Below are 27,684 nucleotides of genomic sequence, written 5' to 3' on the forward strand. Positions count from 1 at the left end.
AGTGAAAATCACTGATATTGTGATGGAAATTGTGGTATTAAAGGTTTACATGCATGTAATCTGTATGAAATGTAATCTTAGAGCAACTTGTAATCTTTAGGAAACAGATGAAATGCATTTATAACACTGCGGGAAAAGAGCTTGTGTTAGATTCCCTTTTGTTTAGATCCCCTGCGGTGGAGGATGTTGACACCTGGCACGGTGAGGTGTTGGATGATTGTCTGTACTACTTTATAAGGCTGGATGTAACTCATAGCAGGGCGCTTTCTCACTAGGAGAGATGCTATGCATGCATGCATTAAAAGGTCTTGATATCGATACACAAATATTATGTTTTGTACATTCTGCTCTCTCTCTCTCTCTCTCTCTCTCATATCACTGGACAGCAACTGATTTTAAGTTGCCACGACGACATAAATGAGTGAGAAGAGCTTCAGTTGGCTAATAAGCAGCAGCTGGATGCAGAATAACGGACAGAGTGTGGACATATACTGTATATAGGAAGTGACTTCCTGTACGTCCACATCTGCATTCAGGCATTCAGTGACACAGAAAAAGCCGCTCTGCCATAAAAGATGTAGAAAGCTTACGTAAGCGCAACATTCACATGCACTCATGCAGCTTAGTGCACTTTTAGCTCCGGCTTTGTCACCGGAGCGGTCATGTGGAGGGAGTTCATCTCTCTGTTAGAACAGCCTGCAGAGCAACACTCTGAAACCTGACTGACTGACTGCAGTAAAACCTGTGTGTGTGTGTGATTATATAACATCTGTCAAATAATTCAGATGGCAGAAGTTTTTGTTCATAGAGATAATCAGATAAACCTGATGATTTCAACTTTGGTAAATACCAGCTCCTTTTTTTTTTTTTTTTTAAATACAACCAGAATTCAGTCAACAGGGTGAGATTATGTTGGTGTATCATGGATGATGATGTATCCATACATTACTTAAAGGGACTGCATGTAACTTTTTACACGTATAAACGTGTTTTAATCATTTTTTATTGCCAATGTGTGAACAGGATGTATCCTAACTTAAAAAATGAGACCTTCCGCGACTCTCCGGGTTTCCTCTATCAGCCTGTAGACTGCTTTTAATTTGAAGAATGCTGCGCCGTTGTTTCCAGGAAAAACCAAAAGATGTGACGTCATACACGCTCGCGAGTGCCTTCAGGGCTAACAGCGTGCAACCATAGCTAACGTTCATGGAGTCTGCTAACACCAACAAACGACCAGCTTCCACCACAACTCAGACTCCAACACAAACTCCACGGAAGCACAAAAAAAACAAAAAGTCATATCTAGAGAAGTCCGTCTTGCAAACAGAAATGTGACCGACGTCAGGGGGAAAACTAGTGTTGTGGGAATGTGTGTGCGCGTGGGAAGTGAGTGGTGAAGCAAGAGAGAGGGAGAGCGGCGGCGAGTGTGTGAGAAAACGAGTGAACGGCGGAGCAGAAGAGAGTTAGTTTAGCTCTGAGAATATCAAGTGAATGTACAGTGGAAGTTGCAGTTTGTGCAGAAATGCTGCTGAGTGGAGTGTCGTGGGTTAACTCCGGAGCGAGTAATGTTATCGACTCCGGCGCAGGAGACCAAAACTACGGTGTCTCTCCTGTTCCTTATGACTGCGGTCGGGAGGCTGAAGATAGAAAAGTTAACACTAGGATCAACATCGATTCATGGAGGGACCTTTGTTTGACTGTCAAGCATGTGAAATATAAAGTGACATGTGGTTTTAGCCGGCTAATGTTGCTAATGTTAATCAACATGATGCCTGTCAATCACTTATTATTAATGGAATTAATAAGTAGAATCCGATTCAGTCAAATATAAATGATAAACAAGCTCAAAGAAAACAGTGTGTAGGAGGAGAGAGTGTGGCCTCTTCACACACTGAACCAAACACACACCACTAAAGGGTGAATCATTCACCTCCTCAGCGTCCTATTTTATACACATAAATCTGCCTTTTACAGCTAAATGAGGCTGAACACAGCTCTGTGTAGTTCCTCTGAGTGACCACCGGGAGGAGCTGCAGAGTCTCTACAGTGGGTTCATCTGTGGTCGTGAAGAACAGAAGACATGAAGTCTGCAGATTGTTTTTTAACACTGAGAGCCTCTTCAGCTAACAATCCTCTCAGCCGAGTAGCTGTACGAAGCTCTTTACTAACCTACAGACGTCTCGTACCAAAAAACAAATGTACAAATGATCTACAGTGTATAGGCAACAAATATTTCCTAAAGAAAAAGGTTTTATTACAAACATTTATTCATAAATCTCAAATTCCTTCCAGTCGTAACTACACTGTATTGAGCAGGCGGCAAATAAAATAAATTGACTAGATATAACTTGAGGGGATACGAGGGAAGATAAACTGCAGTGGGTCTCGGGTTGTGTGATAACGCGCACCTGCAGGTTCTTTTTTATCATGTCAGGTTGGAGAACTGTGAACCTCTCGAGCATCCAACAGAATACAGAGCCGGTAATGAGTTGTTTGTTTGACTCCGATAATCCTGAGTGACGTGCACTCTCTGTGGTGGTGCGGAGATGATGAAGGGCAAATAGTTTTATCTCTCTAGTTTTATCTTCTAGGTCAAGTCATCTCACACGCTGCTGAACACCTCCTCCTCCTCATATTTGTCTTGCTACCTCTCACTCTAAAATGTCTCTCTGCCATCTGAACAGTTTGAGCCCGCAGCATCTTTGTTTCTGTGTCTCCTCTTCTGACGGGTTACTAAAAGGTTTTAGAGGATATTTTTAAAACCCAGCATGAGCGGGCGTCTATTTCGCAATTTATTCCTAGCTCGCTATGCAAGTGTAGGAACGGGCTTTTTTTTTTTTTACAAGATCAATCAGTCAGTAGTAAAACAAAAAGACATGTCCACACTCTGGTCCTCACAGTCTGACGTTAACGTGATCATCCTGCAGTCACATAATCTTTCTTGTGCTGCCAACTAGTGTTGACATGTGGCTTTCACAGTACGGTTAACACGTTCTCATCCCAACTCGTCACATACTGAGGCTTTGTCAGACCCCTTGTGGTTACAGTAAACACATGCTTAAATGCTAAGAATTCAAACAAAAACATTGGCTTAGGTTTAGGCAACAAAACCACTTAGTTAGGTTTAAGAAGAAATAACATGGTTGGGCTTAAAATTACGACGTTTAGAGTGAAAATGAAACTGATTCTAAAGCAGTAATATTTACATTTGAAGGATAATGTAACAAACATTATTCGGAGTTTCTGCCACTTAAGTTGTAATGTCATCCAACCTGCATGTGCTACCATGTCATGTGACTTCACAGCGTTTCCACAACAAACAGTCTATTCAAAATACTCTCATCCATACTGTTAATATGATCCTGAACATAACAAATCCAGAGTTATTTCCCTTCCTCCGTTCATGTGAATGAGACCCAGTCCGGCTCTGGAGCGAGGGCTGGGAGGCGGAGTTAAAGGAAATGTTACTGCGCCTGCTCTATGGGCCCAATGGATGCGGAAGATCGCCGGATGATCCGGGTACTTTATCCCTCTGAAGTCGAGCCATTTTGGCTTCATGCGCCACTGAGCAACTCTCATAGGAAATGAACAGGAGCCCTCCTCCAACGCTGTTTCCAGTTCTCTTAATACATTCATTGCCACCACTAGATAAACTGATAAACTACTGTTACACCACACACACACAGAGGGTGATGATTGGTTGTTAATGAGGTCAGCAGCAGTGATGATGTGAGCGTGTCAGTTGATGTCACCCTCCCTGAGGCCTGAACCCATTATAGCCCATTAGTCATAATGTTATCACACTCACACTTAACTGCTCATGTAGAAACACACAACGCTTCAGGGGGAGAAGGTTTCTGTAAAACACTGTTCTTATCTTATTCTGTTCTTATCACTGCAGCAACAGAAAACGGGGGGATCATCTCAGAGAAAGACTGATTTATGAAATACTATTATTATTATTACTGTTGTAACTCAAAGAGGTGCGTGTCAGATAACTGTGGGGGCAAAAAAATAAATTAAAAACTACAAAAGTTGTAGCTTTTGCCCTGTGAGGCTATTTATATGCTAATATCCGGATGTTGCATGCTAAAGGTTTGCATTTCATATCTATACTTAGGAAGCTGATGTTAGTTTGTCAGCATGCTTATGTTTAGTATATCAATGTATGTTGATGTTTATGATAATGTGCATTTTTCCCAGAGTAATGTATATGTGTATCAACGGGAAAATAAGGGGTAAAAAAAGCTGTTTTTATTGCTTTAGCAAACCCAGATTTAACATGTTGTGGTTTGAAAGTGAACTGAAAGAGTCTCTGCAGGTTTGTGATAGATTTGTTAACTTTCAGAAGTTCCTACTGCGAGTGTGTGTGTGAACAGTTTAACGGCTCACAGTCGCTGCTGACTTCCTGCAACATATCAGAGCCTTTTATGGACCAACTGACTGAAACACAGAGCTCGCCTCGGGAAGAGGACACACACACACACACACACACACACACACACACACACACACACACACACACACACACACACACACACACACACACACACACACACGCACACGCACACGCACACGCACACGCACACGCACACGCACACACACACACACACGGCTGTGATCCGTCTAAAATCTTGGACTCTGTTCCAGTGGAAGTAGGATACTCCTTGAGGGACCATTATCTAACACTTAAAACATAGGAGCTAAAAATATACTCACGTACACACAAATGACAAATGTGCACAGACAAAACCCAGACTCATTCATATTGCAGACGCTGCACACACACACACACTTGGAGAGACATCAAACAATCCCAATATGGCCTCTAGTAGTCTGATAGTTTGACATTTGTAGCGCACACCGGATGGACCAAAAGAAGTAACTGATGCGTGATAAAACTGTTGCTTTTCTGCAACCTTGACACGAGCCGGCGAGCCGATGGTGAGCAATAAAACAACAGAAGTGACGACATACATCACGATGCCGCTGGTGTGTGTTGTCATTAAAACTCTCTTTTAAAGCCACCCTCCAGTGTATTTTGGCAAAAGAAAACAAGAGAAAAGTCCCGTTAGAGAAATAAATGAATCACAGTGCAGCCCGGTGCGGTGTCGGTGCTGGTGGACGGTGAACCTCCAAAACGTCCCGAAACTTGCATTTCAAACGCCGGACCTCGGCAACACGTCTATTTGTCCTTTTTTTGCGCTGTGGCCGGCGGAGCGGCTCCTCGGTGCAGCAGCAGCCAGATGGCCGCCTCGCCAGGAGGAGACGGTGAAGAAGAGAGCGAGTGAGAGAGAGTCGGTGTGTTATGCTAATTCTTGTCTCATTTGTGGTCTGATAAACAGTAAATTCATCTAAACTGGGTTGAAAAACGATGCAATCTGGTTGCTATGGTAATGAATTACGTCTGACTATTAACAACACCCCATTTTCTGTTTGAGAAAGACCGTTAACCAAAAAAAACAGGAAGTAAAACCGGCTAGAGGGGGGCTTCAAAATGTATTAAAGACAGGCAAGTCTGTCACTGTAAAAATTGGAAAGTTGAGAAAACTCAGAGTTTCAAGGCAACAAACTTTAACCAAACTTTTGTTGCAGCCACAGAAAGACTTAGGTTGTTGCTACAACTGATTGACTGACACTTGAGTCCTAAAAACTTGTAGTACGTATTCACGTCAACGTATATAAGTTGGCTTGAATTTAGATAATTTCAGACTTTACAAGACTCCTCTTGCACACACCCTGTATTTGCTCCTTTCCAGAATCTTTATGCTCACACATTTTGGTGAGCTTCAAAGCCTGTGTGTGTGTGACCACACTGCTGTAGTAATTAACAGACACACACACACACATACACACACTGAATCCAACTGCTACCACGTGCGTCTACATCCACCACACACATGAACAGCTGGAGATGAAAGTAGCGTGTGGTGAAGCTCCTCTTTGATCAATGTCTGCTGCTGCTACTGCACGCACACACACGCCAGCACATACACACACACAAGCAGTAATATAAAACACCCCAACATGTGGTCTAAGGCAGAGAAGACACACGGTGGCAGTCGAAATGAAATCAAACTTGTCTTCTTGCCAGAAGGAGGCGCTGGCAAACAGACATGATCACACATACAATCACTGTAAAGACTCCGTAAGATAGTCATCAAGTCTCTATATATGAAGATTATTAGAATAGTATACAGGAGTTGAACTATAACTATAAAAGAAGTAGAAATATTGTTCTCAAATCTTAAAAATAAGCTACCAATTGATTTTTTTTGAGGACGATATTGATATTGGAAAGTGCAAAAGAAATGTTTGTTTTGAACTGTGACATAAGACTAACATATACACCGATACTGATATGTTTATGATAGAGCTAAAATCGACTCAAAATATATCAGCCTTTCCAGTATTTCTGTCGGGCTGTACTTCTGGTATTTTCTCATATATAATATTCCCCTCATGCATGGGATCAGACAATAAATTATTCAACAGGAGAAAGAGAAAAAGTCATTCAGCTGTGGAGGATTTGGATGATGCTTCTGGCAAACACAAATCCTGGATTGGAGCTTCATCGCTGTCTGAGTGTCAAATTGGTTGTCAAATCTACTGGGTATTTTCCAAAGTTAGAGTCTTTTTTTCGTGCAAAATTCCCTCTTTTTGTTTCCACGTACAGTACAGTGTGTCCTCGCTGAGCCACGGCGGAGGGAAACGTTCTGGTAGATAAATAGGACAATAAACGTGCACACCTGCTATAACTCAGACAAACGAGGACACTGTGTAGTCAGTACAGGCAGTTCTTCACAGCTAGTAGGATCACAGCAACTCTCTCAATATACATGTGACAATGTGAGTATTGTATTAATATAGAGTTACATAATGGTATCAGTCTTCTCATTAAACTCTCAACAAGAAAGCAATCTGGACATCTACGAAACCAATGGTTAGACAGAGAAGAAACAACCCGCTGAGTGTGAAACAGGTGACAAACGTTCTACTTGATGGTCCAGGACACAAAGAAATGAGAGACTGAATGTAAGAAATCCCAAACCGCTGGTGGAGAAGACACCAGAGACCTGAGTCCAAAGGTGTGATCAGCCTCCGAGGCCGGTTAGTTTAAAGAAGCGGGACCTACCGCGGCTGTGCATGCCTCCGTCGTCACGGCTACGAGGCGTATCTCTATGGAGGGGCGAGGCCTGTGAGAGGGGGGAGGGGGCGAGACAGGAAGGAGGGGGCGAGCAGGGCAGCGAGGGCGGGGCTACAACCAGGAGGTGGGTAGTGGTCAGGGAGACGCAGGAATTGGGCGTGGAGTGTGTAGTGCAGGAAGGTGGAGCACCAATGGTGAATCAAGTGCAGCAAGGCAAAGTTCATTCCACGAAAAACACCAATATCACCAGGAGAGATGTCCCCGAAAAATTGGTTGTTAAGGAATAAAAACAAGGAGATCAATGAGACGCAGGTGTTGGTACAGACATGCAGATTAGATTAGATGATTTTCACATTAAAAGTCATGCAGCAGACCAGAGAGGAGAGTTAAGAAAGAGACGGAAATACAGAAAAAACATGGATATCGGAAAAAGAAAATGTGAAAAGGGGAGATGATAACACGTAACACAAAACAGCACAAAAACAAAATAAAGATTAGTGGCAGTTCACATTACAGATCACCTCGACATGCTGTTAGCACCATGTTAGCTTCATTAGCAGTTAGCAGCATTTCACACACTGGTAACAGTTAGCAAACAAAGGCTGGATGGTTGCTAGCTCTAAAAAAATAAATAAAAAGGCATGGGACTAAAGTTCGCTATGATTCTACAGACAGAACGGAGAAGCGTTAACAGTCGCTCTAAGCCTGCAACAACTCTGGGTAAGCTTGTCTTCTACTAGCCCTGATCCAGGATGGTCATATTCATATCGTGGTCCTGGGTCGCCACGGAAACAGACTGTTCAGGTGCTCAGGTGCTCGTTAAATGTGTTAAAAAATGCAAATACATGGTTGGTAGGGAATCTTCTTAGTGACCTTTGACGAGGAAAACCAGCCCTAATCGTGAGTACTTCTTCCACTACCGTGTCCATGCAGGTGTTAAGCAACACAAATGTGGTTTATTCTGACGAGTTTCCTTCCATTAAGGATCCTGAAAACGTGGTTTCAAAACTACAAATTGTGTATGAATGTAGTTCTTAGTCTTTGTAATGTTCAGGTCAGTTCATTTTGACATGTAAAGCAAGGCGGCCCAGGTATCTGACCCACCCTCTTAGCCCAGAGCCAACTCACCTGAACGAGGCTTCAGTCCAAACACCGGGCTGGAGAAGGATGGAAGTCCGCTGGCTGGAGATCTGTCATGTCGCTGCGGCAACAGAAATAGAAACAACATGAATAAGTACTCAGAACTCATTAACAAGCAATGAAAGTATAATTCATTGAACAGATGCTGGATATTCTGAGTCCGGTGCTTCATGTGGGAGATGTTTGCAAAGACACGCAGACTTACAAACGACTCCACAGAGAAATAGAGTACATAGAAACACACGTGATGAGTTCAGGGACCTAAAGTTAACCTCCAAATTGGCTCAAAGACAGCAGCACTCCCGCTCTATGTCTCCCTCCTCTGTCTTTAACCATCATTCATCTTATATAACCAGCAGACTGATTCAGTGTCAGCACTCTTTAAGAGACTTTAGACTCCTTCAATTTAACAGAATTTAAGTGGTATAGATTTTTGCAAAGACTGTGTGACCAAAGTCCATTTCAAATGATTCTGCAGGGAAACCCTCAAATGTCTCTCACCCATTTCCACCTTGTATTACCATCTGATCTGTATCTGTGTTTCTTATCTGGCTCAGGAAAAAGATGTTAAATGCACACAGACTGCAGACTGTTTATTGTTTTTTTACAGTACCTGCTTTTTATTTTCATATTCTCTTACTATGTTTATTGTTATGCACCTTAACACCAAGGGAAACTCCTTGTATGTGAAAACCTACTCGGCAATAAACCTGATTCTGATATGGCATGAGATGAAATGGTGATAGTGAAATTTGGTTATTTTTTGCAGCAAAAAGTGAGATGTGAGACAGTAGACAGAACTTTACAGAACTTGAATAAGAAAACTGTAGAAAACAATTTTGCACTATTAAAAGTAACGGCGCGTCCACACAAAGCCCTTCTAAAAACTATTTGTTAGTCACGTTAGTAGTTATCTTAGATCAATAGATAGATAGATAGATAGATAGATAGATAGATAGATAGATAGATACTTTATTGATCCCGAAGGAAATTTAGTTTGGATCCAAAAGTCATACAATAACACAAACCAACCAATCGAGGCAGCGGTAGACCAGCAACTACCGTGTTCTGTGAGGTGAAATTACTGTTTTTGTGAATGGAGTCTGGTGGCTTTGAAGACAGCGATATAACAGCTTCAGTTCTCCGTCGGAAAAGGCTGTCTGATGGCGAGGTGAAGCGGTGAAAATATTCTTTACCTTGCTGTTAAACAGCCCGTTCCGATGGGGAACTGAAGCTGTTATATTGCTCCCTTCAAAGCCACCAGACTCCATTCATAAAAACAGTAATTTTACCTCACAGAACATGGGAGTATACATACAACCCCACTTCAAAAAATCCAAACTAACCCTTTCAGTTATTTCCAAACTTAGCTAACGTTGACTCAGCTAGTGCTAGCGTTCACATCATAAGATAAGATATTCCTTTATTAGTCCAGCAGTGGGGACATTTGCAGTGTACAGCAGTAAAGGGGATAGTGCAAAAAAACAAGAAGCATCAGCTAACACAGTAAAAAAAAAAGAGCTAAATAAAGTGTAACAAAATATGCACCATTTAAATAGAAGGAAATATAAAAATAGGAGCAGTATATAGAGAAGCCTGATAACCTGATTAGCTTACTTTAGTAACCTACATCATGGCTGATTTGCCCTTTAATATAGATAGCTCACACTAATCTTGTGGTACAGGAGGTCTCAGTTATAAAAGCAATCTGTACACAAGACAAACATCTGCCTAAAAAGTTTAAAAGTCACCAAACTCAAACTGTCAGACTTAAGAATAAGTAGAAATAAGTAGAGCCAATAGAGCAGCATCATTTCCTTCAACCCGTTGACTAATCCGGCAGCTCTGCCTTCCTCTTTAGCATATTAAGATCTAATCACAAAGCAGGCAGAATCCAGATAACAAGAACGCTTATTAACCCCGGGGGGGAACTCAAAGACCCGTGATAATGACTCCAGATACAGATCACAGGTTAATACCAGGTGGAAATGGGGGGATGTTGTGGTTTTGTTTCTTTAAATCTAGAAATCCGTAGGTTCAGATCCTCCATCGAGTGTGTGTGTGTAATTTTGTCAGTTTTTTTTCTACGAGTCTGATACACAGTTTGTCTGTGTGTTCATTCTTTTACTTCAGAGCATTGTTAGACCGGTCTGGGGGAACAAAGCCGTGTTGTGTTCTCCTCGTCTCTAAACCTACACTCTCTTCACTCTGTTTGTTTCTGTGAAAACACTGAAGACTCAGTTTGAGGGGTGGCCAGCTGTAAATGTTTAGGTTGGTTTATAGGCTCATTTGCTTTCTTTCCAAACATCACATGAGAAGATTGACATTTATCTCACGTCTGTGTGTTAATTATAATAGAGCTGGAGTCGGGAGGTGGTTAGCATAGCTTAGCATAAAGACTGGAAGTGGGGGGAAACAGCTAGCCTGGCTCTGTCTTAAAGTTAAACTTTAAAGCTCACTAATCAACACTTTGCATCTCCATTCTTACAAAATAATTTGTGGTTTTAGAGGAGGTTATGCGTTGTAATTATTTTCCGAAATGCTGAATACTTAATAGTGCAGCATGTTGTTTTCCAGGAAGTTACAATATTTGAGGGTTAAACACACGACTAAAAGACACAATAAAATACAAAAATTCATGATTGGCTATATGGAAATAAATAGTGTTTTAAAGTAAAACTCCAATATGTCAATATGTATACAGTATACATGAACAAAACATGGAAAGCGCCTGAGTATTATCTTTATAAATTGTATCATAAATGGTGTATTTTAGTGTATTTTCATCACATTTAAAGTCCCAGTTGTAGAATACATTCAGTTGCATCATTATTTATGGGATCTTAGTTATAAAGGTGATATTGCCTTTGAAATTAGGATTTTATACTACGCAAGGATAAAAAAAATCATACTGTTTTTTATATTTCTTCTCCATTGTAATCTCCATGGTAATATAGTTTATTTTACTTACAATTTATTAATATTCCTTAGCTTCTTACCATTCAAATCAGACCAGATATGCATCTAAGCCTTATGGTTGAGGAGCTAGTCCTGCTTAATTTTGGGTAGTCATTTTAGGCGTATTTTTCCGAGGGATAGGGCTTAACAGGTTGACTTAATACAGTTCATAAATCTTATTGTCAGACAGTGCTGGTTGTTCATGACACAAACAAGACACTGATTGACGTCACATATCAGCCACTGCAGATGAACTCTTCACACACTGACATGTAAAGACAGGTAAATGTCAGTTCACCAGCCACCAACTAATCAACTTCACTCAAACAAATTAATTGTTTCTCAAGAACTGGGAGTGACTGGTGAAACGTGTTGGACTCACGTGTAGCAATAAATAAACACGTTCTCACCCCGTTCACATGTCTAACCTGCTGCCAGATGAAACATGTGGAAGCTCAGCGTGGTTTATTCGCTCACAGCAAACAGACACAACAAAGCAGACGGTCAGTTTACTGGACGACTGAGGGACAGTTCACTCTGAGGGGTGGCGGGACAGAGCCTACAGCGGTAGTCCGGTGCTACCTTTACCTTGATTGACATATGCCACTCATACTCCCGGCATGCAAGCTGGGCCTCAAACCTGGCCTTCTCTAGAATCATCTGTCTCTTCTTCTGGAACTCATAGCCACCTTCCTCCATGTGCTGCTACAGAACGCATCAAACGTTTAGGCTTTAAAATACCTTAAAGGTTCCTTTATTACTTACATACTTAAAGGCTTTAAATTTATAAGGACAAAGACACAAAAGGACCTACTTTATACTTTATCACGCGAGTATACTGCTCAAGGAAAATGTATTTAAATTAGGACTGTCAAAATTAACACGATAATAACGCGTTAACGCAAATTTATTTTAACGCCACTAACTTCTTTAACACATTAACGCAAGATTTTTAAGTTGAAGTGGGCTCAAATTTAAAGCTAGAGTGAATATACTGGTATCATTCTTCACGAGAAAACCATGTCATGGTAGCTCGTTGTGAAGGAGGTCAAATAACGCTCCAAATTTACGGTAAATTTTGGCGAGGAAAAACTGCTATGGCCATTTTCATAGGGATCCCTTGACCTCTGACCTCCAGATATGTGAATGTAAATGGGTTCTATTGGTACCCACAAGTCTCCCCTTTACAGACATGCTCACTTTTTGATAATCACATGCAGTTTGGGGGCAAGTCATAGTCAAGTCAGCACACTGACACACGACAGCTGTTGTTGCCTGTTGGGCCGCAGTTTGCCATGTTATGATTTGAGCTTATTTTTTTATGCTAAATGCAGTACCTGTGAGGGTTTCTCTACAATATTTGTCATTGTTTCGTGTTGTTAATTGATTTACAATAATAAATATATACATATATCTGCATAAAGCAGCATATTTGCCCACTCCCATGTTGATAAGATTATTAAATACTATAAATATAATACAAATCTCCCTTTTAAGGTACATTTTGAACAGATAACAAAAATGTGCGACTCATTTGTGATTATATCACGATTAACTATGGACAATCAGGCGATTAATCGCGACTGAATATTTTAATCGATTGACAGCCTCAATTTAAATTCACTACAGCGACTAGATTTAAAGCCACTATGTGCAGGATTTCAAAATGTCTCACTTTGGCGCCCCCCAGTGGTAGTATCAAAAAAGACACTGAAATAGACAGCAATGACCGCAGATGGCTTTTCTTTTGGCCTCTGCTAAATCATGACAGTCAATTGTGATGTTTTTTGACAGTTTATAGACTAAATAACTAAATAATTAACTGAAGGAGTGTTATTTCAATAGCTCACGAAAGGCTGTGGTATGTAGTGATTATATCGCCGCTAACGGGAGTTGTTCGGCCATTGTTGTTTTTCTGTTGATCTATGAACTTTAGTTTTTACAATAAACTCACTGGAAATCTCTCCACAGAAAAGCATCACCCTGATGACAGAAGTTCAAAATGAAATATACGTAGGTGCTGTTATTCACCGTCACATTACAGTAAGATACAAATATCATCACGTACGCTGATGACAACATATTGTTTTGTGCTGTGTTTCGACTAAAACTTAAGATAAGTTTTAAGGTTTTGCACACTGTACCTTTGGTGTGGTGACTCCGTCATCGCTGTCCTGCCCACTGAAGAGAGAGAGAAAGAAATAAGAAGGATAAGTGAAGGATAAGATTAATTTTGCTCACACAGCAGCAGAGACACAAATTGATCATTATCCTGCATGCAGACATTAGCAAAAAACACACCACAATCACAAGTAAAAACATTCAACCATCACTGAATTTCACTTGCAGCTTCCAAGTCAAAGCTTCACAACTTTTAAACTCTAAATGGAGGAAGTCACTGATTGGTGATTGAATACTGGGAATTGAGATCCTGGTATTTCAAGGAAAAGTTGGACAAAGGATGCAGGGTTGACACTTACCAAAGAAAAACTACATATGCTGTGTTCAACATTCATCCAAGTGTTTGGTTAGGTGAGTTTCATTAGTAGCTAACAGAGCCTGAAACATCAGTACTGTTTCTATGGTTACATTCAGTTTAACACACCTTAAAACACTGAACACAGGGGTTAAACTGTTGACCAGAACTACCTCTCATGTGTCCTGATACCAGACACCTGCCAGCCAAACAGAAATGACCACAAAATAAATAATTTAAAACACAAAGTCTTACTTGAGTGACTCTTCCACTGTGACCAACTCGACCGGGTAGAGCCGAACTCCAGACAGATCGTCCTGCTCCGTGTTCACTCTGATAAACAGAAGAAATACATTAGTAGATACATTCGTTTGTTTTAGAAATATTAAAACTACACTCCCAAGACGATTGTCTACAGTTCTAGTGTCCAAGCGAAAACACAAAAATGTGAAGTTTTCAACTGCAGGGTCATTTGACATGGGAGATTTTAAGGAGTCAAATTTTGTTAATTCACTGTCTAGTACTATGTGCGTTAGTAACATGTTCTAAACATTTTCTGTTATTAAAATAACAGCTAAAGGAAGTTGGAAGTAGGGCTGTGTATTGGCAAGAATCTGGTAATATGATACGTATCATGATACAGGGATTACGATTCAATATATTGTGATATATTGCGATACTGTAAGCAAGGCGATTGAGATTTTTTTAAATCTAATTTTAGTAAAACTGTCGTAGTATAAAGAACACACCACTATGTGCATAAAATCTGAGTAAAAAAAGTTATTCTTTAGGTAAACTTATAAAGTATATACAAATGTAAACAGACATTGTTACATACAGTACATATACAATATATACATATTTTAACTATTAATTAAAAAAATAATATTTTTTGGTGTTTTTGAAAATTGATAAAATATCACAAAACATAATATTGCAATACTCAAGTGTATCGATATTTTCTTATTATTTCTTATTTTTCTTATTATTTTCTTCCCTAGTTGTAAGTCTGCACAGTGATTTCTAGCTGATAAAAAGCTTTGCAAATCATTCTTACAGCTCATTATTTATGGTTTTATTTTTTAAGTATTGGGAATGGAGTGCTATTTATTTTGAATATTAATACAGAATAATTCATTGTAAATTTTTTACTGTATTTTGCTTCTAGTACTAGTACGTTTTAGTATTAATATAACATTCTAACTCCACTCTGTGATTAATTCTCAGGTGTTGTGCTGGTTCTCACCTGCTGGGGTCCTGCAGCAGCTCCACAGCCTCCTTCAGCTGGTTGATCATGTCAATATGGAGCTCTGTGCCCCCTGTGACCTTTGACCTGTGAGCCCAAAGACATGTAAATATCCTACAATCACAGTGGCAATCGTAGTGCAAGTTTTCCTACTTGTTTGTTTTCTCTTTGCATCGGTTTACTTTAACTCAAAAATAGTAAAAAAAAAAAAAAGCCCTAAATCTCAAAAAATAACTGAGATAGAAACAGAAGAAACAGATAAATGAACTTACATTTGCTCTGTTGGCCAGTGTGAGTCTTCCTCTATCCTGAGGGGCTCGTCAAAGTCTGCTGCTGTCCGACCCTGCACACACATTAATACACACATTAACACACACACATCAGCACCAGCTGCAGATGTCACATGATCAACAGACTCTCTCAGCCATTGGCCAAAATTCAGAGACGTTACCGTTATCCCCTGATACACAAACTCAACAATAAGGACACTGTCCTTAATCAGTTCCTTCCATCCTCCACTCTCCACTTGTTTCTCACACTGGGATTGATGAGTTAACTGGGATAAAGCTGGACCACTATTTGCTATCATTTCTCTTTCAGCCCAAATCCTTCTTTTAACTGGGACCTGCGAGGATGATTTTTAGTTACTGTTTTCCCTGATCTAAGCTCAGTAACTCACCAGATGACAAGTCTGTTTTCAATACTTGGAAGTACTGAAGCGTTTCAACAAGTCCTCCAAATTCAAAGACAAAATATGTGGTTTAGAACGACACCTGGAAGAGTTTTCTGATCTGACGCCGCCTATTAGCAGACCACCGTTTCGTAACGGTTTCCTAACTGTACACAGCGATGGTTAAAGTTTGGTTAGGTTTAGGCATAAAAATGATAGCTAGATCTAGGGAAAGATCACTATTTGGGTTAAAATTACGACTTCTCTAAGACTAGGGGACCTTTGTCGTCATTAGGGCTGGTTGTCGGTACTTGATACCTTTAATAACCCAGTACCAAGTAGTATCCGAACGTCTCCAGTCAAACGATACCTACGTTTGATCCTTTTAGTAACCAGGTCTAGAAAAAAATACTATTTGTTTGGCTCTGCTCACACGCAATCACTGCAAGCGTTCGATTTAATGCAATGTGTGATTGGCCCACTACTACAGCAGCTACAACCCATACAGCCGGGATTGCCTGCACCCTTATAAGCACAGTGCAAAGCGCTGCCACTTGGAGGTAAACGGATGTCGTTTGGGGGCATTTTGCTGAAACGACTGATGCTGTCGTTTTGTCTCAAGCACTCTATGAACATAAAAGTTTCAGAACTTCAAAACTCAGCTAAACTGAGTGATTCATCACACGGCTCCTCAGCTCTTTGTGTTGTCCACTTTGTTTTAGGTTTAGTCCTTATTTGGTCAGAGCCGAGTCTCCACAGTGACTCACAGGCTCACTGTGACGTAACCGGCTATAACAGGACAGGTCTCTCTAACTGCTGACAGAAACTTTTAACTCTAAAAGTGAATTACTGACATAAAGTGACAGTTTGGGCTCCATTAAAACAAACCACAGACCTCAGGAGCAGTCGAACAAACGCTGGACTAAAGTAGAGCAGTTTTACATAACTCCACTTTACTCTGAGGGTGGCGTAGTCTGAAGACTAAAGTGATCCATTTACTGCATCAATCTTTAATAATAAACTGACTGAGGAGAAACAGCACAGCACGAAGTCTTGCCTTGATGTAGTTGACGAAGCGAGTGCTGAGAGCAGAGTCTCTGTAGTTGAACTGGTCCTTCAGGGCTTCCGTAGGGCTCTCCTCAATCAGACGGACCGAGTCGGAGTTTGGGTCTGCTGGAAGGAGGAAACATGAACTGTGAGTGTTGGAGTCTTACAGGGTTGGACTCTCAAATAAAATGGTGTACAGTAAATATAGTGCATTATGTAGTACATTATCCACTTATCACATTAAGTGTGATGTGGAAACTTGAAGCTGAAGCTTGAAGCTGAGAATGGACTTTACAGTGAAGTGAAGACATCTCGTGTCCAGCTGTTAAACTTCAGAAATAAACAATATTTAAATATTCAGAGATTCTGTGTATTTTTTTTTGGTTAAAACGTTGACGAGCTTTTATCTAAACTATTAAGAGATTGTGAGATCAAATAACCCAGACAACTCTTCTTTTCACTCATCTCGGCTCAGTAAATGTGCCCCCGTCCATCAGCTCTGACCTGATTGAGGCTGATTGAAGTCTATTTAAGCTGTGTGTCTGGGGAGCTGCTGCTGTTCGCTAATAGAGTTCAACAGCCCAGATACTCACTCACACTCTGCAGACGTTACACAGCTGACGGGTTACAGTTGTTAAAGGAGAAAAAACTACACAAACCTTAACAGTGTTTCAAATTCTTGGATTGATTTTACTTCATTTGATACTACTAACTACAACTACTAACATTTTATGGTGCTCTTAGCAACTGAATATTTTAAATAAATATAACTCAGTTTATTGGCAGATAATCTCCTGAACAGGTCAATCAGATTTATTAATCGTTATGAGGTAAATGTGACAATTGATCGTGATACGGACTACAGCTGATATCGCCCAGCTCACAGAAAATAATCAATATAAATGTTGATGATCAGTTTATTATTTTAATTCTTTCATCAAACAAAAACGCAGACATGTTTTCTGCTTTGCGGTCTTTGTCTTTTTGAATAAAAAAAAACTGAATCGTCTCAGTTTCTTCTTCTTTGTGGAATTTAAAGTAAACTAGAACGGAGGCATAAACTAGATTTGTGAATGTTTTTCAAAATAAAAGATTATAATACACAATCACACACAAACACGCACAACACAGAGACACGTGTGCACCGTGCATATACAGTATATTGTACATTTCAGTGTCAGTCTACCCTTGAATCCTCCACATGTTGACACTTGTTTCCTGATATTAATCTTTACACCTTTCTACACACACTCACACACACACACTCACTCATACAGTATCAACACAACAGGGGTCCGGAAAGGTGTCTGTGCTGTCGGGTTTCCTCTGTGTGACAGCAGAGGACACAACAGTGTTGTTTAATTGCCACCACGTCCTGTCCACTATCAGCTGTGTGTGTCTGTGTGTCTGTGTGTGTGTGTGTGTGTGTGTGTGTGTGTGTGTGTGTGTGTGTGTGTGTCTGTGTCTGTGTGTGTGTGTGTGTGTGTACCTGTCAGGGAGCTGATGTGTTCACTCGAGTCGTCTTTACTGATCCCCTCCTCCTCCGTGATGTGGCTCATCGGTATGTTGAGACTCAGACTGTCTTCATCTGACGGCTGCGACACAAACGAATGAACGACAAGAATAATTGATTATCGTTTTAAAACATTTATTAAGCAAAGACACCTTCTGGTCGCAGCTTCTGTGAGGGTTTGCTACTTTTCTCTGTTTTACATCACTGTAAACTGAATATTTGATGTTTTGGACTGTTAGTCGGACAAAACAAGACATTTTAAGATGAATGAAACAGATTAATGAATGCTAGAACCAATCGTTAGCTACATTTATTGATACTACTTATGTTAAAATGGAGGAAATTTGATTCAGTGAGGAAACAAATGAGGATGAAAACACCTGCAGATCACCTGAACACCAGTTTTCAACTATTTATTGATCACGTGATTCCTCTGCAGCAATTTGACAATTAAAGACAATCAAAGCTTTGAGATCTTCTGTTTGCAGTCCGACTCAATGTGAATGTTATTAGTTTAAATAATTTAATTTAATTTCAAGTTTACTTTTCAAACTGTTAATGAATGTCATCTTTGATAATAAAGCTGGTTGTTCAGCTGTAAAACATTTCACCTCTTTTCTTAATCACATTTTAAGAAAAATGTTGACAACATGCAGGACTGCAACTAATGATTATTTTCATTATTGCATAATCTACATTAATTGTTTTGTCTATAAAATAATTAAAAATACATATATTAATTTCCCACAGCACAAGGAGATGTATTCAAATGCCTTATTTTATTTTGAAGAACAGTCCAAATTCAAAAGATATTCAGTTTACTGTCATATATGATAAAGAAAAAAAAATCAAATCCTGAAATCTGAGCAGAACCAGACAACGTTTGGCATTTTGGCTTGAATTGATAAGATGAAGATAGTAATAGTAGTTGATTAATTATTGCAGCCCTCATATAACGTTTATTAAAAAAACAAAACAACAAAAAACAGTCAATAACTCCAATAACTGTCTGAAAACGTCAGCATCGGTTGATAAAGTGTAATAAATGGTTGTAATATAAAGAAAAATTAGCTTCTTTTCTGCAATTTTTTTCTGCAGCTCCTGTTGCATCATTTTACTTCAGAGATAAATAACTTAATTTTACTCTGTAAAACATCCTGTTCAAATTGCTACCGTTAACAGTAACAATATGGTTAATAATCTATTTATAGTATGTTGATTTAAATCAGCAGCTTTTACAAACACCTTCACAGATTACTCAAACATACACTGAAGTCCAAAAAAAATTAGTTTTCTTTTGCAGAGTTAAAGCAGAGTGACCTCTAAAATAATTCAGCTTTCCTGTCAATGCACAAAGAGGTGGAGTCTTCTGTGTAAAAATAATAATGCACCACATAAGAGAGATAAAAGCAAATAGAGACAATCACATAAAAGACACACACAGAGTTCCCCCGACACGCTGTCAGTACCTCAGTAGCCGACAGTCTCTTGTCTCCGTTGTCGCTGCCGACTCCTGAGTCGCTGTCCTGCTTCTTCTGCTGCTCCATGTCCTCCACACTGCACACACACACAACACAGGTCACACACCTGACACACACGCACGTTAAGGAAGTGTGTGTGTGTGTGTGTGTGGGCTGGGATAAAGAGGATGTGAGGCACAGTGAAACAGAAAGAGAGAGAGAGAGAGAGAGTCTCTCTTTCTAACTCCCCCCTCCCCTCTCTCTCTGTCTGGCTTCGTTCACACTGTTCCTTCTCACATCGGATGTTTTAACTGCAGACGGCTCACATTAAGTTTCTCAGTCGTGGTGCAACGGTTCAACAAGCACACTTCTTGGTTTGCAGTTTTTGGGTCACAGTTTCGGTTTGTTTTGAACATTAAGGAGAAGAAAAACAACCTTTTCTAATGTGCTTGAAAATATATAAATAGCAATGAATGATATTTCTACATTATATGAAGCCATAACACGGATCGTTCTTTCTCTTCCCGGCTGATAAAAAGATAACGTTTCATTTTAGCGTGGAACATCACTAAGTTAGCTATCTAGCTAGTGTTGGCGACGTATGTTGTGCGAGATGAGAGATGTAGTTCACTGAGCGGTTTCACACAAAACTAAATGATACTCCAACAAACTGAGACTTTCATGACTTGCAAAATTATCTTTTAAATTGACAAACATCATATGTGTTATTCATGGCGCAATTCAAACAGGATCAATAAATGTATTTGTCTCGACAACCGTACATATTTTTTCTAAAATAAGGTCTCATGGTGGTCTACCGGAAGGGGCGGGACTTCGTCTCTCTATATCATCCACTTCTTGGCCAAACAGGACTTTAAGTATTACCACACAAATGAAGTATTTATGCCTCATTTATCCACAACAGATCTTACGTTAAACATTTAAACGCTTTCTGTGCCGATATGAAAAAGTTTCTCTAACTGTCCGTCTGATAGCAAAACAACATCATGTGGTGTTTTGAGCTAAACGCAACCAACCCAGCTGCACCTATTCAGGAAGTGGAAGCTGTTGTTCCCAACAGACATATACAGCCATATGATTGGTTAGAAGTAACTTTGTTTCTGTGCACATGGAAGTCAGACAGCTAATCAAAGTTTCTAATTTTTGGGATAAAGTGTTTGAATCATTAATTTCTCCCAGAGTGCTCACATCGACTAGATAAGAATTGGAAAAAAGTGATTTAATTTCTCTTCACAATGAATTACAAAACAGATCAGAGTCAAATATGAAGACTCAAAACGTGGGAAACTTTCCGCTGCTGTGTGAGCGCAGCCCCGAGGCGGTCTCTAAGCAACTGAGCAATAATGAGTGCTGGAATTTTATGCACACACACACACAGGCTCGGACTAAATTAACTTCCTGTGAACAACATCCCCACTCCTCTCGTCTACTGGATCATTTCAATTGATTGAATTAATTTCCACTTTATCTACAGTCACAGAGCTGTCGCATAATAAACGCAACTGGTCATAACGAGAGGTCATCAGTCCCTCAACTGTAATGAGCTGTAATGCACTGACAGCAAATGTGATGAGAAGATCTGTAACTCTCTTACAAACTGAGTTTCACCGTTTTCTTTTAAGGTCTGTCAATTAATGACGTTTTAAAAATAGCATCAATCTGTTCTCAGCTTCCTCTGCAGTGAGAGGACGGAGAGAGAAAGAGAACAACTACATCTTACGCAACTATATTAGCATTTATCTTTGTTAAGTAAAACAGTCGCTTGGCATCACATGTCAAATGTCACCTAAAAAAAAAAATCTACTGACGTGAACTGACCAGAGAAAGTAGAAAGAAAAATAGAGCAAGAAAAGTGTGATGGGAAGAAGAGAAAGTAAAAGAAAGAGGAATGAAGACACTGTTTTCTGTGCTTATTTATCTCTCTACTTGCCCCTCTCTTTTCTTAGAAAATAAAGAGAGTAAAACCTAAAACCACAGATAAAGACAGAACAATAGAGAGAGGGAAGACAAATCAGAGGAAAATAAAAGAAAGAAAGACCACGAAAATAAAAGGATAAAGGATGTGTGTATATGGTGTGGGGGTGTGTGTGTGTGTGTGTGTGTGTGTGTGTGTGTGTGTGTGCTCTCCTGGAGAATAGGAACCATTTTTCCTGCCCACGTGTTGGGAGTGTTTTATGTGGGCGGACATTACAGAGCTCCACATCCTCAGAGAGCTCCGTCTCAGCTGAATGACGGAAGGCTTTTCTTTCTGTGCTCCGTTTGTTTCCTCTCATCATTCATTTCTTCCTCTCTCTTCTGTCATTTCTGAAAATGCCTGTTTCTTCTTCACGTTCAATAATCCTTCTTTCCTTCCTTCATTCCCTCAATCTAACAATCCTTTGTGTCCTCATTTCCTTGTTCTTTTTCTCCCCTCAGTCAACCGGCCTTTCTCAGTCTGTCTCTGAAGCCAGAAATCGCTTAGCTTATTTTATTATCGACACAAACCCACAACTGTTTTCAGCTTTAGTCTACAACCTCCTTCAGACCAACAACATATATTTAAAAGTCATTTAACCGACTCCACAAATCAACACTAAGTTACGGTGATCAGACGTCCCAGTAACAGTCTTTTTAAGATGGGTGTCCTGAGCCTTTTCTTTAAAACTACTTTCCTCCATCTCTTCCTTTGATCATCCAGCTGGATTCACTCCTTCATTACTCTGTTCAGAACGCCTACATTTATTGCTTCGTTTGTTTCTGTGTGATCCTTCCTTTCATTCCTTCATTTCCTCTATTGTTTATGTCTTCCTTCAGTCCTCCATCCAGCGATCAGAAATAATACTGTAAATCACCCACCAGTGTGTGGATTACAGCCCAACTCTGCAGTGATGGTAGACAGTCTGTCAGTGTGACCCAGCAGGGAGTCAAAGGACGGATCACTTTCAGCTGACTAATGGAGGATTTGGCTCCAGTCTGAGAAACTGAGGAAGCTTAGATCACCATCCCTCCACACAGTGTAATGCCATTAAAACCAAACTAACTAAACAGCTTTGATGTGATGTAAGATGCTTCTGGCAGCCATGCCGGAGGCTCTGCACACATTTCGATGCTAAGCTTCCAGTTTCTTTTCATCAATGAATGATATACTGATGAAACGAGCACTGGAATCTTACGGATAGTTTGATATTTTGGAAAGCTCATTCGCTGTCTTGCTGAGAGTTAGATGAGGAGATTGATACCACACTCATGTCTGTCTGTTAAACATGAAGTTACAGCCGGTTAGTTTAGCTTAGCATACAAACTGGAAACAGATAGCCTGGCTCTATCTGAAGGCAACTAAATCCACCTACCATCACCTCTAAAGTTCACAAATTCATGTAATATCTCATCTGTTAGTCTGACAGTCACTTTACATTGTCTTTGTAGAAAATGACCTGGATCTCTCTTTCTCTCTCTCTCCGATATAACTGCATTTCAGGTACAGAGAATCCATCAGTTAAGCTTCTCAGATACTTTAAGTGTAATGAAAATGAATTTGTTTTGAGAGATTTGCTCATCAACACTGTGTGAAAGTTACTAAAACCATTTTAGTGAGTGTTCCCTCCGCAGCTGCAGCTGTTCTTTCCACTGTTTGGAGAATTGAAATGGAGCTCTTGTTTCGCTTGCCAGAAGCCTCAAAGACTGATGAGGCAATTAGTCTTCTTTGTCGTGCCAGAGCTGACTTCTACAGCCTTCCCATTAAGTTTTACTGGTTTAACAATGGATGCTAGTATAAAAAAACAAAACAGATGAATCACGGTAACCGCCGCAGAGCTGCCGCAGTAACTGACCTGCCGGTGGTGGGCCGCGATAGGCTGAGTCGCTCTATGACGGGCAGGTAGAGAGAGTCGGGCATCTTCTCGCTGCGACACGCCTCGATGCTCAGATACTTGAATATGTGAACTTTGCCTTTTATACAGATCTGAAAAGGAAAAGAAAGATTTAAGTGTTTTTCTTTTCTTCCACCTGGTTTCACTCAACCTGACTGCTGCTGAGTCACTGAACTCTTTAACATTCCCACAGCATCCTTTGTCCTTCAGTCTCTGATGCAGGTTGGTGAACACCGTTTTTATATCAGCTCTCTATAAAACTAGGCTGCAGTGTGTGTGATTGATATCTTATCAGGTGGAGCAGATTGCCCCGCTGCGTTGTGATACTGTTGTTATTGTGGGTTCAAATTCATGCCAGCAACAAATCATACGTTTCCATCGTGGGAACACGCACGACATGGTTAAAATCAATATTTACTATTATACTTCTCATATCAATATATGTATCAATGAGTGTGTTTACATAAGCTCAAGTATCTTGGTTATGTGTTGGATTATTAGGAATGTCATGATACCATACATTTAGTAATTGATACCAATACTAGTGAAATTCCACGATTCTCGATACTAATTCGATACAACGGTAAAAAAACACAAATAAAACTTCAACATCCACTCCTTTATTACCGTTTGCATTCTGGTTTTTGTTAGGAAGTTAAACAAATATTATACACCGATCAGCCACAACATTATGACCACTGAGAGGTGAAGTGAATAACATGGATTATCTCGTTACAATGGCCTAAAACGCCTACAATGGGCACGTGAGCATCAGAACTGGACCACGGAGCGATGGAAGAAGGTGGCCCGGTCTGATGAATCACGTTTTCTTTTCACATCATGTGGATGGCAACGAGTTGGAGGTGTTGACTCGGCCTCCAAATTCTCCAGATCTCAATCCGATGGAGCATCTGTGGGATGTGCTGGACAAACAAGTCCGATCCACGGAGGCCCCACCTCGCAACTTATACAGGACTTAAAGGATCTGCTACTGACGGCTTGGTGCCAGATACCACAGTAGCCCTTCAGCGGTCTAGTGGAGTCCATGCCTCGACGGGTCAGGGCTGTTTTGGCGCCAAAAGGGGGACCTACTCAATATGAGGCAGGTGGTCATAATGTTATGGCTGACCGGTGGTATATATACACAGTATATAGTGTGTGTGTGTGTGTACCTGTGCAGGTGGACTCTGCAGTGGGTTGTTTTCTAACTGGAGGGACTGGAGCTGTTTCATCTTCCTGTAACACACCGGGATGGTCGACACCTTGTTACAGGAGAAGTCAAATTTCACCAGAGGAAGGGCAGCCAAGTCTGCAGGACGAGAAAAACAACAACATATAAATCAGTTAATTAAATGCCTGTGGTTTGTAGCCTTGATGTTGCTACGCTACTAAAAGTTGTTCATGAGTTTCTGATGGCTTGAGTAACATGTTGTACTGCAACAGAGGGAACAAATCCCTGATGAATGAAAACAGTCTTACTATATTTTAACTAATATTTGGGGACTACGGAATCACAAAGCTGTACATACTGTACATAGTGTGGGTAACGTTACACTACATCATGTCATGACATCCTATATGTTGAGGCTCTACCACGCAGGTCGTAGCAGCTGATTACAAGAATCTTTAAATCTATTTTAAAACATTCAGGGAGCCAAATAACATATAGAAGCTACTACATGTCTAGTAAGAGTTAAAATCCTGTTGCTGTATTTTGCAAATCTACACACACACACACACACACACACACACAGCTGAAACCACCGACATGTTTCCCATCACACAGAACAATGCAGCCGTTGTTGTTATTTTCAGAGGTGGTTTGTAACCGTTAGCAGACGAGAGTCTCGCTCTTTGTGTGAACTTTATTCCTCATTAGAACTAAAATACCTGGAAATAAACGCCTCTCTTAAAGTAGCCCTGAGCTGTAATCTAACAACTGTTTCATGTTTTGTTTACAGGTTTTAACTACGAGCTGTGATAAACATGTACAGTAGAGTCAGTCAGTTCATCTTCATCAGGCTGCACTAGTAGGGAGAAAGAACCGAAAAGTCCAAAAAAGGAAGTAATGACAGCGTTTTAAGGGACCTTTAAAAGAATAGTTTGACATTTTGAGAAATGCACATATTCCCTTTTCTTGCTGGGAGTCCGATGACAAGTTGATACCAATCTCCATGTTAAATATGAAGCTTGAGCCAGCAGCCAGTTAGCTTAGCATAAAACCTGGACACATCATCATTAAACATGTGTTAGTGAGGCATCAGTTTACATGTGAGATGTACGATGCGAGGTCTAGTACAGTTTCATGACAAAAAGTTTCATGAGATTAAGGCAGGGGTGTCAAAAATACGGCCCGGGGGCCAGAACCGGCCCACCAAAGGGTCCAATCAGGCCCACTGGATGACTTTGCAAAGTGTCAAAATTATCATTAATTCCAATTTTATAATAACATGCACTGCTTTTCCTATTTGGGGGTCGTGCTGTCCTAATAGCGCCCAAGCTACGTGACACAACAATGTCGAGCTATATTGTTCATGCAGGAGCCGTCGGTGGAAAATATCTTTGTCAAAAAAGGAAAAAAATGGACACAGATTGTCGGATTTTCCAAGAAAATGGACCAGATCCTCTGTCTTTACAGAGGTAAATGGGAAGCCAGTGTGCTTGGTGTGTTCAAAGCACCTTTCAGTGCTCAAGTTATATCATATTTGGGGCCACTATCAGACTCATCATGGCGGAAAATACAAGAAATTGCCAGGAAAACGGAGAAGATAAGAGGTCAGCGAGACATCTCATCATCTCTTCTGTAAATGGATTATTCATTGATTGGGAACATTTTCAGAATGTACTTGTACTTCTTTTCACTAACAGGAAGGGGATATTTGGAGGTGTATTTAAAGGGTTACTATGTTGTGGTTTTACTGCTCCGGCCCACTTGAGATCAAATTGGACTTTACGTGGCTCCTGAACTTAAATTAGTTTGACAACCCTGGATTAAGGTGTCAATGGGACATTCTGAGCCTTAGTAATATATTTATTTATTGTATTTAACATTTATTTGACCAGGAAGTCAAGTCTCTTTTTCGAGGGAGACCTGGCCAAGATAGCAGCTATTACAAAGTTATAAAAATATAAAATAAAGCATGTCAAAAACAGACATGGGCAATTAAAAATACTACATGTCACAAGCAGACAAGGCACAACAGATGCATAATATAAAATCCAGTTTAGCAAAATTCAGTTATACAGTTTTTTATCAGAGCTTTGAACTCTTCCAGGGAGACAAAATCATGAAGCTGCAGTGTGTTTTTAAGGTTATTCCATGACCAGGGTGCAAAATAGGAGAAAGCTGTTCCACCAAGTTCTGAGCACATCCTGGGTTCCTGGTAGAGACGCCATTTAGAGGAGCGAAAATCATAACAGCTGTCGGTGAGTGATAGGAGATTACACAGATATGAAGGGAGTTTGCACAGTATGGCTTTGTAAATAAAAATACACCAATGCTGCTGTCGCTTTAGGCTTATTGAAGGCCAGGAAACTCATATACTCATAGAGTACACAGTGATGTGTACGAGACAATGAGTTGAATATAAAGCATAGGAAATACGTCAAAGAATGTCAAAAAGTGTATTCACAAAACCTTTAAAAAAAGTAGGATTTTGTCACCCCCAGTAGCTAGTCTTTTTCTTACTTCTGAGTTTTGTAACTACAGTTCCCATAATGCTTTGAGGGATGCAAGCAAAAGGTACAATGCTGCCATCATGGCTTCAGAGAGTTAGCTGTGGGCTACATCATGAGCTTCTATACTTCATCTCACCTCAGCTATCAGACATCTCTCACTGGATTACGTTGATACTGAAGAACTGAAGGACTTTTATCCACAAAACAGTCCAAAACTTTAAGATATTCAAATTTAGAAAAGCATCTTTGTATCATGTGTGAGAGTTTACGACAGAAAGAAGAAGATTTTTGGCACAAATTGCATCCGTTTCAGTGGCTTAGACAATGAAATTAAAATGTAAAATCCAGCGGTCAGACAGTGAATGACTCAGCGTGTGGATGTCTTACTAAAGAGCTGCTGACTCACTGACTGACCCTCCTGAACCCTCTGAACTCTGTCTGATCTTCTCGTCTGCCGAAAGGTTAAAAATAATCCTCTGT

General features: G+C 40.2%; 2 protein-coding genes across 8 annotated transcripts in view; one reads left to right on the forward strand and one right to left on the reverse strand.

Moving 5' to 3' along the window:
- Window positions 1-27,684, forward strand: part of LOC119499822 (trace amine-associated receptor 13c-like) — a 978,627-nt gene that overhangs the window by 835,134 nt on the left and 115,809 nt on the right. The gene's annotated exons all lie outside the window — the stretch shown is intronic.
- Window positions 1-27,684, reverse strand: part of lrch1 (leucine-rich repeats and calponin homology (CH) domain containing 1) — an 85,719-nt gene that overhangs the window by 17,160 nt on the left and 40,875 nt on the right. For 2 of the 7 annotated variants that reach the window (XM_037789021.1, XM_037789016.1), the window contains exons 5-16: window positions 24,699-24,835; window positions 23,488-23,618; window positions 19,667-19,754; window positions 18,174-18,279; window positions 16,695-16,810; window positions 15,240-15,310; window positions 14,968-15,054; window positions 13,977-14,054; window positions 13,390-13,426; window positions 11,834-11,950; window positions 8,276-8,348; window positions 7,136-7,258 (exon numbers count right to left, since the gene is read on the reverse strand). In XM_037789021.1, coding sequence (XP_037644949.1) covers window positions 7,136-7,258; window positions 8,276-8,348; window positions 11,834-11,950; window positions 13,390-13,426; window positions 13,977-14,054; window positions 14,968-15,054; window positions 15,240-15,310; window positions 16,695-16,810; window positions 18,174-18,279; window positions 19,667-19,754; window positions 23,488-23,618; window positions 24,699-24,835 — 1,164 coding nt within the window. The remainder of the gene's footprint in view (window positions 1-7,135; window positions 7,259-8,275; window positions 8,349-11,833; window positions 11,951-13,389; window positions 13,427-13,976; window positions 14,055-14,967; window positions 15,055-15,239; window positions 15,311-16,694; window positions 16,811-18,173; window positions 18,280-19,666; window positions 19,755-23,487; window positions 23,619-24,698; window positions 24,836-27,684) is intronic. The other 5 variants (XM_037789023.1, XM_037789020.1, XM_037789018.1 and 2 more) reach the window with 4 other exon arrangements.

Source organism: Sebastes umbrosus, chromosome 13, assembly GCF_015220745.1.
Source record: "Sebastes umbrosus isolate fSebUmb1 chromosome 13, fSebUmb1.pri, whole genome shotgun sequence".
NCBI classification, from domain to species: domain Eukaryota; kingdom Metazoa; phylum Chordata; class Actinopteri; order Perciformes; family Sebastidae; genus Sebastes; species Sebastes umbrosus.